This window comes from Nestor notabilis, unplaced genomic scaffold (assembly GCF_000696875.1).
Source record: "Nestor notabilis isolate BGI_N333 unplaced genomic scaffold, ASM69687v1 scaffold27169, whole genome shotgun sequence".
Classification (NCBI taxonomy): Eukaryota; Metazoa; Chordata; class Aves; order Psittaciformes; family Psittacidae; genus Nestor; species Nestor notabilis.
The window spans coordinates 1,686-15,872 of NW_009945493.1; the positions used below are offsets into that span (position 1 = coordinate 1,686).

Here is a 14,187-nt window from a genome sequence, read left to right on the forward strand (position 1 = left end):
GAGGGAGAAAGGTCTTAATCCAGGGAGTCTCTTCCCAACAGCAGCACTGGGGCATGCGGTGGGAGCCCCCTACCTGCAGCATTGCCGGAGTGGGGCCAGGATGGACAGTTCATCACGTGAGTGAGTGCCGAAGCTGGGGGAAATCCCATCAGTGGGCATCAGGTCAGCATTGCCCCACAGCTCAGAGCCCAGTGTGGGGAGTATTTTGGCACAACCCATTTCCCTCCACCCCTTTGCGAGAATTGCTTCCCCCCCACCCCGGCTTTACCCACGGCCGTTGTCCAGGTGGAGCAGGAAAGTGTCGTTCCCGAACTTCTCAAAGGTCTCATAGTGGTGTCGATCCATGTTGCCTGCAATAGGGCAGCAAACGTGCCATAGGGTGGTGGGGACATGGAGCACCCTCCTGGTGTGAGACCAAAACCCAGAGGCTGGGGAAAAGGGCTGGGGGCACCCCTAAGGTGCCCATTTGGTGGTCATGGCCATGGAGGGACCCAAGCAAAGCCCCAGGCCCTTCTCATCCCAGTAGCCCCATGGAGGGACCCAAGCAAAGCTTCAGGCCCTTCTCATCCCAGCAGCCCCATGGAGGGATAGCAGCAGCAAATGGAGCAGAAGTAATGGCAAAGGCACGTCTTGGCAGACAGGGATAAGGAGATGGGAAGCTCTCCAAGTCAGATGATGATGGCAGGACAGCACAGGGAGGAAGGACCATCCCTAGGAACAGGAGAGGCAGTGCGAACCCTGGGGAGCATCGCTGCATCCCAGCTCCCCAGGGGCTGCACATGGGAGCTTGCTGGGAGGTGCTTCCTCTGCCCAGGGTGTTCAGCTGGGACCTCCCCAGCATTTCTCGTCCTTTGGGTTCTGCCTGGCATGTATCCTAATGGCACAGCCCTTTGCTCTCGTTTTGGGTAAGAGCACAGCTCTCTGCAGCCTGAGCAATGCTTTGGCCAGCAAACCTCACAGGGCATGATAGTAGGGGACACTGAGCTGTTTGGGCCTCTCAGTCCCCAGCACTGGCATGGCAGGGCTCACCCATAAGGAAATCGAGGACTGTCATGTCAATGAGGTCGAGGAGGCGATGTCCCCTGTCATAGGGTGGTGTCTCCCGCACCTGAGCGCAGTAGTTGGGGTTCAGCTCCCACCTGCGGGCAGAGGCCGGGTGGGGGACAGGGCTATGAGAGCAGTCATGGGGCAGCCCCCTCTTGTCCCATGGTTCTGCTGCTCCATTCTTCGCTATGAGGGAGGTGAGACATTGTCACAGGTTGCCCAGAGAAGCTGAGGCTGCCCCATCCCTGGAATGATGGGGTTGGATAGGGCTTTGAGCAAGCTCATGTAGTGGAAGGTGTCCCTGCCCATGGCAGGGGGTTGGAACTGGATGACCTTTAACATCCCTTCCAACCCAAACCATTCTATGGTTCTATGATTCCATGCCCCCATGCCCTCATCCCTGTAACCCAGCTCACTCAGCCTTCTTGCTCTTGTGGTAGGAGCGGCGCCAGGGGCTGCGCCAGGAGCGGCGCTTGGCCAAGGTCTTGTCAGGCAGCAGGGTGGCCATGGAGCCCTCCAGCCGGTCTGGCTTGCCGCAGAGGGCGTGCTCGGTGGAGCAGTAGTAGGAGCACTCCCCGTAGAAGCAGACGTTGCCCGCTGGCCAAGGGGACAAAGCAAAGGTTGACAAAGAGCAGGAAGGCAATGGGCCCGCTACGCCTGTGCACGGTGGTCCAGCTGACAGCCAGGTGAGGATGCTCCATGTATTGTGGCCATGTGCCACCAGCAAAGGAATGACAGGGAAGGCCTTCAGGAGCAGAGCCCTATGGCAGGGGACCCAGTGGGAACTGGAGCAGTCCTCAAAGGGACTGTTTGCCCCAGTGCACAGGAGCCTGGGCAGGAGCAGCTGGCTCCAGGTAAGCTCCACGAGGAGCAGGAGAGGAGGGACAGCATAAAATCTCACCTGGGGACGTGAAAAAAGTCTTGGCCAATTTCCTGTCCGTGGTGATGTCACGAATTTCCTTCGTTATATTGACCAAACGGCCAGAAACCGGGGGGATTCGCCGGAAATCCAGGATCCTGAAACACAGAACTTGGGACCATTCCTTGCCGACCCCCAGCGGGTTCCAGAGCAAGTTATTAAACCCGTCATGAGATGCAGGTATCCGTCACAGCAGGAAGGAAGAGGTGGGATGAAGGAGCAAATTCTTTGCCATTTTGCTGTCATGGGAGAGCAGAGTTGAACGCAAAGCTTGCACTCACCTGTCCAGGTGGAAGGCTGCAATCTCTGCATTGTGCCGCTCAAAGTCTGAGAAGTAGAAGAAGTCGATGGGAGTCTCTTGGTCCCGAGTCTGCCTGGGAGGAGAAGGGAGGGTGGAGGCGATAGCCATGGGCAAGGTCACCCTGAGCATGACCTTGGCTCCAAACCAGCCCTCACCCTGTGTCCCTGGTGCCAGTGGAGGCACGGCCAGACCCAATCTCCTCCAGTCACTCCCTGCGGGGTGGTGCGGCCCCAAGCGCCCCAGCCAGGCCCCCCCCCACTCCTTGCTCCCGGGCCGAGGCCTGGAAAGTCCTCAAGGACCGGAGGGTCCAGGGTGGTCCTCATGGACCATCTTCTTCTTTCCACCACTGGAGGTCACTACCCCATCACAAGCTGCGCTCAGCCTGCCGCAAGCAGCAGCAGGGAAGGCGAGGGGAAGGGGACCATCCCGCTCGCCTCAGTTTTGGGGTGGGGGGCTGAAGCGAAGTGGAACCCTTTCTCCCTCCATCCTCTCCTCCGACCACTCCTCACCACCTAATGGGACCGCGCAGGGAGGATATGATGTTGTCCTCGTCTCTACTCACTTCATGGGCTTGAAAAGGGCCTGCCCGTAATTTGGGAACGTCATGATGAGCTTGAGCTGGGTCCCACCGGACTTCTGGACTGCAAGCGGGCACACAGGAATGAGGGAGGCAAGCAGCAGGCAGTGGGGCAGGGGTGTGGCGAGGGGGTCAGTCAGGGAGGTAGTACCTGAGCTGACGATCCTCTGTGTGGCCAAGTCCTGGAGGAGGGTGGGCATCAGAGGGTCCCGGCGGGGATACAGTTCATAGCGGTTGATGCCGACATGGAATTTGAGCCAGGTAGGGTAGGTGTCATAGGCCGTCTTCCCTGTCGGGAGGAGCGTCTCGGCTTTACTGCCACTGACCCTGCAGCCCGACAGCCACCACCACCCCAACAACAACAACAGCGTTTAGTTGGGATGGGACGGGTCCCGCATCCCCAGGCCCTTCCTGGGAGCCAGCAAGACCCAGCATAAGTCCTGAATGTTGGTGAAACCCCTAACCCCATGTGCCCTTGTTGGGACTCCTGGCAGATCCCACTCATGGCTGGTGGCCATGAAGACCTGCTGGGATGGCTGGATGTGTCTTCCCTCACATCCCCTGCAGAAAGTCCCTGGGCTAATCCTGCTCCTCTCATCCGTGCCTGTATTTCCCTACTGGGGCAGCTTGTCTCGTAATTTTTCCCCAAGTGATTAGCTCCTGGGCATACAACCGGCTACAGTCACATGTGCTCGCTGAGGACACACGTGCACCCATAAAATACAGGTGGAGAAGCAGGGGCTTCCCAGCCATCCCCAGCACTGACCTGGACTCCCACCGTCAGTATCTGCTTCCCCTTGGATGGGTTTATCACATAGCCCTGGTTTCCCTGGGGGGATGAGTTTGTGTTAGCGCTATCCCTGCCTCTGTGCCTCCTGCAAAGCTGCAGTTTCCTGGCATTCAAGGGGGATTCCTGGGGGTATCTGCCGCTGCTCTGCACGAGCACTGCAATGGGACAGTCTGACCAAGGACATCTATAACCCAAATCCATGTCTTTCTCTCTAGGAAAAAGCAGACTGTGCCCAAATTCCACCAAACCAGACCCATCTCGCGTTGGTTATCTGCAGGAGAGGTGGCTCTCAGAGATAAGGCAAATGCCAATTTGTGGAAACCAGCTCTTAAAACAGCTTTTACTCTCTCCCAGTTTTAGCAACCACTATGGTTGGAAAGTGTGCTTTCCATAAGAAAGCTGCTATGTGTTATCAACACTAAAGCTTTTAATATCTTCCCTCCTAATTAGGGGTTAGTAGTCCAGTGATAAAAATAGGCTGTCGGCAGTGGTGAGTCACCATATGGCCGAGCCTAAAGGGGTCAGGAAATGCCCTGTGGAATGCAGGACAGGAAGAGTCTCACAGTTGGAGGTAACCTACATTGCAGGCTTTGCATCTCCAATGTGTTGGGAGAGGGGGATAAAACTGGTTAGAAATCTGGATTGGGGACTTCCTCATATGTAAAGAGAGAGACCAAAGGCTAGTCAGCACTGAGGAAGGAAAGGAGATGAGTAGATCACCTGAAAGATACCTTACATAATACTGTGAATAATTCAAGAGTCTCCTTTGGCTTTGCTGTGTGCTACAGGCTTCTGGTTAGCAACCCAGAAACTCAGGGCTGAGATAAGATTTGAGGCACGAGAAGAGCAAGCTCAGCAATTAGGGCCCCTCTGGGGTTAGGATGCTGATCTAAGCAGAGAAACAATGTATTTGGTCCCTGCCACTTGTCCCCTCAAACCCGCCTATCCTCCCAAAGCACGTCAGGGCTGAGCTCGCTTCTCACCATTCGTCACTCCCGCTGCTGCGCAGGCTGAACTTCTCCATAGGGTTGACGACGAACAGCTTGTCTTTCTCCGTCACCTCTGGCATTGGGATGTTGTAAAGAGGATGCTTGAAGAGTGCCGCCAGCTTCAATCCCTCAGTCAGGCCTGCATTCCCCACTCCATGCTGGCGCTGTCCCCCCAGCTCTCCTGCCCTTCCCTGCGCCTGGGAGCTCTTCTCGAAGGAGCTGTTGCTGCCACTGAAATCCTGAAGGATTCGCAGGCTCAGCTTTTTGGGGCCAGCCAGTGCAAGGCTGCCTGACGGGACACCCAAGGCTTTCAGTGCCTTCATGTCACAGCCACAGTGCCTGCAGGCTGCAGGGAGAGCCAAATCCGTCACCAGGTGCACCAGGAGGGCCAGGAACAGGAGAAAGAGGAGGCTGACTTTAAATTTCCTTTGGAAAAGTGTTTGCAGCCGGCGTCTCATCTTTCCTCAACCGAGATGCTCAGCAAGAGGTGGGCACCCACCTGGGGCTGAGAGAACTGTTGTGGCTACAGCCTCCGTGCAAAAATAGGAGCAAGGTGTATTGGATTCAGAGCATCACAGCAGAAGAGCAACCAGTGCAATGGAAGAGTCTCAGGAATGATCTGTCACCACGGCACCTCACAGGGTGACACTGCTGGGATGGCAGCAGGATGGGGTGGGAGGTTGAGAGGGGTTTATCAGCACTGATAAGGGGCAACCTGGCACCACCAAGGTTAGTGTGAACAGGGCAAGTTCCAAATCAATAGCCACCAAGCTGGCTTGGGGACAGCAGTGGCTGCAGATAACCCCCGCACCATCCTGTCCCTCTGTGCTGTCACCCACACTGGTCTGCAGAACCTTTCTTTGCACCTACCCCACCAGCACGACACAGCCCCACTGCCCATGTCCATCATATCTGCACACTTATAATCCTGGAGAGTTTTGCTCCTGCTGCTCAGCCAGAGCAGCTTTATCACCGTTGCACATCTAAGTGATTAAATTCACTTGATCTCAGCCCCCTTGCAAAACCACTCAGGTAAAATGAAGAGGATGTGAGTATCAGCATCGCTGGGAGGGGAAAAGCTGGGCTTGGTAGCATAAGGAAGGGCTGCCAGGCAGGTAAAGTTCATGGGCAGGGATGCTCGCAGGGCCTCTGGAGCAGGCAGGGAAGGTGGGCAGGCAGGAGTGGGGATGTTGCCTGCTCCCTCAGGCATCAGCACAGAAGGCCAGCAGGACCCACTGAGCACTGGGGAGGACTGGCAGCTTGTAGAAGGGAAAGGCAGCCCATTTTTATAAGGAATTCACTTTTCCAGTGACACCCAGGGACATGGAGCTGGGCTGCATGGGCAGAAAGTGTTGGTGACTTGTAGGGAGGGAACTTTGCATTTGTGAAGGGACAGAGAAGTACGGAAACACCCGCAACAAGCCTGGGGGCTTGGTTATGGAGTCCCGAGCAACGTTTTTCCTCTTTTTGTTTTCCCAAAGGATGCAGAGGGCACATGTCCTTTCTCACAGCAGCCAGCTTGGATGTCCTTGCTCCAAACCAGTGAGGGTATGATGAGCAGCGGACAGCAGGGTGTATGCAGAAGGGGCTCTTCTGCTGCCATCCCTGCACTACCCTCTTGCTCACGCTGCCCTCTCTGCACCGTCTCGTGCTGGCTCCCTCTGTGCCAGGCTCATCCCCTTCCCAGGCAGTGCAGACGGAACGTGGTGTTCCTGGTGTTCTTGGCTCGCTATGTCCCACAGCGTGACAGTTGCCTGGAAACCGTCTGTGGCTGACACCATCAGCCGTCCCAGATTCAGCCAGCCCTGCATTCCCTTCCTGAGCTTTGCGCTGACAAGATGGCCGATGGGAGCCAGAGTGATCCAGGAGGAGGAGAGTTTTCCTGCCTGGCTGGTGAGCTTGAAGCTCTGCAGAAGGAGCCGGGTGAAGGAGAGCAGATGGCTTCCCCCCCCAGGGAAGGGAACATGGCGTCTTGCTCCGGAAGGTTTGCTGGATCCAGTCCGGACATAGGGTTTGGAAAGAAGGCACCTAGGAGGGGCTGTAGCTGGAACACGGGATCATTAGGTCACTGCTTAGCAGAAAAAAAACACCAACAAAAACCATGTGTTAACCGATCGCATCAAAGGAGCTGGGCTCCGCTCCCAGAGCAGGGCCACAGATTTCTTTATTCCAGAGCCAGCCCTGGGAGACTAAGGGAAGAGGGAGACACACACACACACAAACACACCCCTCTTTCCAGTGCCCCAAACCAGCTCCAAACAGAAACCTCCCTCCCAAATCCTGGAGCCAGAAGGGGACAGAGACCCTATGGGTTGAAGCCACCCTACTGACCAGGAGTCCATCCCTGGGCTAGGGAAGCCTGCAATCCTACCTCCCCCTCCCTTGATTTAGCATCCCATTGGAAAGTGAAAGTAGGGGGATTAGGTGGGGGCACTTGTCACCCTCAGCGCTTCAATGCTGGCATTAAATATTAACTACAGGATTTTTCAGCGAGTCAGACACGAGCCTGCAGCAACGGGGAAGAGCTAGAGAGCTTCAAAGCCTGCCCCCATCGCCTGACATCGTGCGGACGTACCTTGTTGCCATGACATCATAACAGAGAAGTGGTTGAATTCGCGCCTCTTTCTTCCCATCTCTCCCTCCCCGCCATCTCTTCCTCCATCTTCCCAGCACCTTTCCCTGCTTCCCAGCAAGTTCAAGTCACCCCTGGGGTGGAGGAAGAGCTGTACATCCAATGACATTTCCACCACTGGCACCGAGTCAGGACTCTCCAGCAGCTAATAATGATGTTTCCCATCTCCCCTCAGCAGGGAAGGATGAAGTCATCCTCAGCCCCCTGAGCTGCTATCGCAGCTTTCCAGGATGGGCAGATAGAAGGGGTCATTTCAGCTGGCATAGATGGATCACCCTGTGTTTTTCATCTCATTTTCTACATCTGACTCAGCCTGATGCTTTGATGGGTAATGGCAGCAACATGCAGGGGGCAGGAAATGAGAGGAAGAGAACACAATACCAAGCCACCTGTTGCCAACTTCCCAAATTTCTGCTGAAAATTTGTAAGGTAAAATTCTTCAGCAAGAGGCTGCAGTTTGATAGTCAAAAGCAGGGAGGCCCTAGAGGCTCCAGAGCATCAGTGGCAGGCGGGTCTCCTGCGGGAAAACTCAGGAGACCATCTCTGATCCACGAACTGGCTTTGAGCAACCTGGTTCGGTGGAAGGTGTCCCTGCCTGTGGCAGGGAGTTGGAACTGGATGAGCTTTAAGGTCTCTTCCAGCCCAAGCTATTCTATGTTTCTGGGATACAGAAGTGCTCAAAAATGTGCCAGTTCCACAGCAAAAGGAAGGCAAAAGTCTTTCTTTTAACATACAGGGGACAGCACAGCATGGGTCAACTTGCAGCAGGCAGGAAAATCAATCCATCTTACTGAACACTTGCCTCAAAGCAGGGGCTTTGACACACAGCTGTGTTTTGTGAAGCTGAGGTTCATGCTTTCCTGTACAGAGCACACAAACTGGGTAAGATGGGTTGGCTTCTTCATAGTAACATCTTGTGGGAAAGCTGTTAACGCTTGGAAACAAAATAGCCTGCTGCTCTCCTGTGAGCCACCTTGCACTTACACTGGGGGAGTTACAGGGCAGGAGTCACTTGCAGTAAATTCACACCTAGCTCACCTCAACCTGGTTGCACGCTCATGCTTGGAGAAGGCTGGGGAGCGGTCAGCGTTTGCTTACTGCTGATGCAGGTCATGGAGACATTAGCTTTGGTCAGCTGTTGGCTAGAGAGAGAACAAACTGGCAGCAATGCCAAAAGATTGTGTGCTGAGGTAAGCAGCTCCCTGTGGTCACCTGCAGGTCACCATGACCCTACAGAGGTGCTCATGACACAGCGTTGTCTGTGCATTTGCACACAGCAGTTAATTATTCATTAGCATGATAGAGGCACACTTAAAGGGACTGTGGCATGGCTGAAGGCACCATCATGCTCCAAAGCAGAGCATCCCAAAGATGCTGGCTTTACCTTTCCCTCAGAATCTAGAGGAGGTAGAAAGCCGTGGAAGAGAAAATAGTCTTTTCCAAGTGCCAGCTGCAAAGTGCCAGGCAACAGTGCTATCTTAATGTAAAGGCAGCCAGCTGGAGGGAGGCAGTCACCACACCAAGAGACAGCTCAAAGGATTTGGACTCTTCTACACTGCACAGCCATCCTGCCACTGTGGTCCACCGCACAGTGCTGGTATCATGGCACCAGTTACGTATCCACCCAGTCTTGCAATTTCCTTCCACCTGATCCATAGTGAATTACGTGAGAGGATGTTGGGCCCAGCCAGCACAGATGGTCCAAATTTGAAATAATTTCTAGTTGTCTTCAAATTACTCAATTCCTGGCTTATAGAAGAGCTCCTGACATAATGAAATCATAGAATCATAGAATAGTTAGGGTTGGAAAGGACCTTAAGATCATCTAGTTCCAACCCCCTGCCATGAGCAGGGACACCACACACTAAACTATGTCACCCAAGGCTCTGTCCAACCTGGCCTTGAACACTGCCAGGGATGGAGCATTCACAACTTCCTTGGGCAACCTATTCCAGTGCCTCACCACCCTCACTGTGAAGAACTTCTTCCTTAAATCTAATCTAAACTTCCCCTGTTTAAGTTTGAAGCCATTACCGCTTGTCCTACCACTACAGTTTCTAACGAAGAGTTCCTCCCCAACATCCTTATAGGCCCCCTTCAGATACTGGAATGCTGCTATGAGGTCTCCATGCAGTCTTCTCCAGGCTGAACAGCCCCAACTTTCTCAGTCTGTCTTCATAAGGAAGGTGCTCCAGCCCGCTAATCATGGAGGAAGGACATCTCTAGCACCACGCTGAGGTTCAGAACAGGAGCAAAAGGAATTGCAAGAGCCTCCACCAGTTTGATCCAGTGCAGGCACTAATGCAAAAAGGTCCTTCGGACTTGAACTATGGCCTTGAGCGTGGCCTCTCATAAAACACAAGGTGCAAGTGGTACTGCTGGTGACATTCTGAGAGGAAAACTGAGTATCAAGGAAGCCACAAACACAAAGGTCAGAGCAGAGGCACACTGGCTGGGCAGAGGATACCAGCATGCTGCCTTGCTGCTATTGCTTAGACAGGTGAGTGGACTTTGGCCAGCAGCACTGTGTGCCTGGCCTTATCATCACTTCTTGCACTGCTGAAAGGAACTCAACAGGGAGGATGAGATGTTGCCCAGGAAACATGCAGGATGGAGGCTTGTCACTGTCCTCTGCCTGAGCTACACCATTGCTTGCTTACTTCCATGTTTTCTGAACTATTTTTCTTTCTCGTCCTCCACTTTGGGATCTTCATTTTAAACAGACACAGAAAAGGACATTTTCCTACATTTTTATTGTAAAAACATGGTTCCCCAGATTTATATAAATAAGCCATGTACGTAACATACGCTGACGTTCACTCCATCCTCCAGCACTGACAGCTTTAAAAAATGAAACAGGCTAAAAGAACGCAAGTCCAAAAAGATGTGAGGCTTCTGATGTGACATCTCACATGGAGCCTCCTTCCTCTCTCAGCCTCCAAACAAGATGCTGAAAGTACACAGCACTTGCTACACCCCCAAGAACTGACAGAGAGGCATTTGAGCCTTATGAAGAGTTCTCACCCACTCCCCAGGCATCGTCAGCCGCCTGTGTTTTCATGCTATCTCAGTAAGCGGTGGGTGAGAAAGGAGGGGGCAGTTTGCATAGCAACCTCCTACACCCAGACAGCTCAGCTGTTGTACCCTCCCAAAAGAAGTGGGGAAGGGCAAGCCAGGTCTGCTTCCCTGTGGCTCACACCGCCACGGGCAGCCTTGGCACTGCCAGTTTTGTACAGGCATCTCAGAAGCAGGGAAGATGGTATTCAGAGAGAGGAGAGACAGGTGCTGGTCAAAGCCATACCACACGGTAGTGGGGAAGGCAGAGAAGAGAGGACAAGATGTGGAACAAGTGGGAGGGAAAAAACCTGTAGGGCTAGATAGCATCTTTCCTCTTTCACTTCCCCCTCCTAGCGCTGCTGCACGGCTTTGCAGCGTGTCGTGAGATTACCTATTCCCCACCTCCTTCCAGCTTCGGCTCAGACACCACAGAAGGAGCCACAGACAGATGAGAAATCCCATGAGCAAGGACAGGACAGTTTTGCAAGTTTATACACACACACACACACACACACGCAGCAACTACATGTATCCCATGGAACTGTTACGTCAGTATGGAAAGAAAAAATCTTGACATTTAACTATTAAAAATAAAGCCCCACCTCCAGATTGTACAAAACCTGTCAAGAAAAGGAAGAAATCTCTTGTATGCAGCGAGTCTGGGACCCAGCCAGATGTCAGGAGCACTTCCAGACGCATACGGCCAGGCTGCCACCAAAGAACATGTAAAGCAGATTCTTCACCTCGTGAGTGATCTCGAAGCCAAAACCTTCCCCAATCACCACATGCCAGGAGGACCCAAATTTCTTGTCCATCGTCTCTTTGATCATCTTGGCAGCACTCTGGAGAATGGTAAGGGGAGCACAAGGTGAGACAGAGCAAACAGTGAGATTTTATGCAACCATCCCTCTAGTTATCTTCTCCCTTCAACAGACTACTCAAGCCATGGGCAACAGGTACAGCCACTGCACTGCAGGAACTGGGAGCTCCCCAAAGCTATGCCCAAGGGTAAACCAGGTCTCTGTGTTTACAGCAGCCTCTCACACAGCAGCTAGGAGAAATTAAAGAGCTGCATCTAGCAATCATTCTCTCATTCACACAGTCTGCAGCAAGAGTTCTGGCTTAGATGCTGACAGTTACGCAGGGTGTAGTGAGCATGAGAGGAGATTCAGGTCACTAAGCTGTGGCTATTTCTACAGGAGTCCATTTTTTTCTTCCTCCAGCTAATTACCAAAACACTGAAACTAGGCCGACTTTTAAAAGGCTGTTGCTTCTCCCAGATCACAACCTGCTTGATCTAAAAAAAGGAGAAAAGGATTTTGCAGTGACATGAGGTGTCTCAGGCATGATGGGACACAAGGAATCTCTGGCTTCATAGCTTTGCCTTTTTGCTCCAACATAAAACTGCTCCAGCAAGAAGCAGTCTGTGCCATGCCCATGGAGCAAGGTGTACCTTCCTTTATCATTGGTTATCAAAGTTACGGGTAACTTTCAAAAGGCCATAACTTCTGCATCACCCCTTATTTATATGGTCTCAGTAATTTCCTTCAGGAGGCTAAAAGCCAAGAGAGAAGACTTGACAAACTGTACCTAAAGGCTCAAAGACTCCCTAAAACAGGAGTCTCCATGCAGTTCTGAACCAAGCCCTTGGGACACAGGGCATTTTATGATCAGAGTGGAAGCATGTTACAGGAAAGGCAGAGTAAGGAAAGCGGTATGGTTTGGCTGGCAGCATTGCTACCGATCTCTGCTTCCTGCAGGAAAGCAAAGTGCTATTGTGGATCTTGCTGACAAAGGGAACCAAATCTAAGATCTAGCCACGATCTTTGCCTTCTACCCTTGCTCAGTGGAGAAAGAGAGTAATAGGATGTCAGGATGCGACTCCACTCTGCCCTGCACCCTTAGCCCTGCACCTGCAGGTTCCCTGAGCCGCAGCAGCCATTTTGGGATGTGGCTAGTACCTCGTTGTTGGTGGCATATTTCTCACATGCCGTGACACACAGCTCCATGGCCTCTACACGCATCTCCTCCGGCATGTCTGTGTGCTGGAAAGAGAAAACCAACAAGAGGAACTAAGCAGAAAAATAAGAGCTAGACACAAGACAACAGTAAGCAGCCCTCACTTTGGCACAGGGTATAGACTGCTGTGTGAGGGTAAGAGGCAGCTAGTCCCTGTGACTTTTAATGCCTGCTTCAAGGTGGGGGGCATCACCAGCAACACAGGCTTGTCTGTACACCAAGCATTTCCACTGTTTCAGAGAACAGTAAATATGAAAATGCTTTATTGTATTACAAGTGATCTATTTGCTCCTTTGACCCAGCCAATGCAGAATTCTTCTCTACCTAACATTAAGACTAGCACTAAGTAAGCACAGCTTAAAGGAGGAGGTAAATACATTTGTGAGTTTTAGTTATAAGGTAAAGGGAAAGCATGTTAATTTGGCTCAAACCACAGTCCTTAATTATTGCTATAAGCATAACAAAGAAGTCTGAAGTTACACAGCCTTTTCTTCCTCTTCTGCTATCTGGCTGGCTAGTGAGAACTTTTACTCCATCTCCTCTAGCAAAAAAAAGCAAGCTGCATCCACAACACAGAAGAGGGTTTCAAAGGCAGCATGGTCAGTCCATCAGATGGCTCACTTTGCCCCAGGCTTCCCCTACCTGAGAGGAGGGAACAGTGGCTAATGAATTTCCCTGACAGAGGTCAAGGATAGGGAGAAAGCAGCAGTGATGACCAGGATCCCACCACAGGACCATCAGCACACATGTGCTCACAGCAGCTACTCAGTGGGAGAAATTCTAGTTTGGAAGGTTGGTAGAAGGAATTTCATATCTGTAACACTGGTAAATGCATAATCTCTTCTTACCCTAATCAGTGGAAAGGTATGAAGTCTTTTATATTCAGCCTCCTCCTTTTTCCCCTCCCCGGTGTCTGCCATGGTCCTTCCACAGTGACCCCGGGAAGGGGTGGAGGGGCTGCCTGGAGCTCAGCAAGGTGCTGCAGCACAGACAGCAGAGAGGAACACGGCTCTGTGAGCACAGGCAGAGCAGCTGCAGCAGGAGGTGAAACTTCTCAGCCCAGAGGATGCTGCTTGAACAAAAACAAACACAGAAACGAGTAAGAAAGCTTTGAATAAAAATGGAAGGCCAATAAATTATTACAAGGATATTTTTAAGCCCATCCTGGTTACTTGCTGTTGCTCAGTACCATCTTCACCCCCCATGCACTTAAGAGTGCTATCTTACAGACCATTAATGCAAACAAATTTAAAAATCATATTATTTTCCATAAACAAGGCTTCAAGAGCACAGCACTTCCCAGAAGCACCAGTTGAACTTAAGGGAAGAGCCAAGTCAGGGTACAGCTTCTGACAAGGGAGGGGAGAACAATATATCAGCCTACTGATTAATTGCAAGAAGATTTTCCCAGGACACTATTATCTGTGAGGATTTCAGCCTGTGCACGACAAGTAAAGGTTAAGAGTATTTTAGGAACAGGATTGGTGTACATGTCTGGATGGAAATAACGGGAACATCTTGGTCTGGTTTGCACACTTGCTCCTCACATCCCCAAGCATTTGTCAGCTTGGGAGGACCAGATGGGAAAACCTGACCATGCCTCTGGGCCCAATTAACCAACCTGCCTCTACTTGGGCAATGCAGAGGCACAGGACTGTCTGACTGGCAGATTCAGAACACTTCACTGTCATCCTGCCCATGGCAGGGGGTTGGAACTAGATGATCATAAGGTCCTTTCCAACCCAAACCATTCTGTGATTCTATTATCTTCCCTCTGGTTCTCTCATCCAGAACAAACATGGTGTCAGGCAACAGTACACAGACCAAGCATTTCTGCCAAGCGCGTAGAGATGCTGGCT

General features: G+C 52.1%; 2 protein-coding genes across 2 annotated transcripts; both read right to left on the reverse strand.

Annotated features, from left to right (window-relative positions):
- Positions 1-73: 73 nt before the first annotated feature.
- Positions 74-5,078, reverse strand: LOC104412258 (extracellular serine/threonine protein kinase FAM20C-like; the record flags this gene model as incomplete). Its single annotated transcript, XM_010022909.1, has 9 exons — positions 4,615-5,078; positions 2,993-3,168; positions 2,827-2,905; positions 2,245-2,337; positions 1,946-2,061; positions 1,461-1,641; positions 1,030-1,139; positions 269-350; positions 74-133 (listed from the first exon to the last, which is right to left on the reverse strand). Coding segments are annotated over exons 1-9 (1,361 nt in total), but the record flags the coding sequence as incomplete, so codon positions are not given.
- Positions 5,079-10,917: 5,839 nt separating this feature from the next.
- DNAL4 (dynein, axonemal, light chain 4) lies at positions 10,918-13,248 on the reverse strand. Its single transcript, XM_010022907.1, has 3 exons — positions 13,177-13,248; positions 12,271-12,354; positions 10,918-11,151 (listed from the first exon to the last, which is right to left on the reverse strand). Exons 1-3 carry the CDS (start codon positions 13,246-13,248, stop codon positions 10,987-10,989), a joined length of 321 nt encoding a protein of 106 aa, XP_010021209.1. The 3' UTR covers positions 10,918-10,986.
- Between the last annotated feature and the right edge of the window lie 939 nt (positions 13,249-14,187).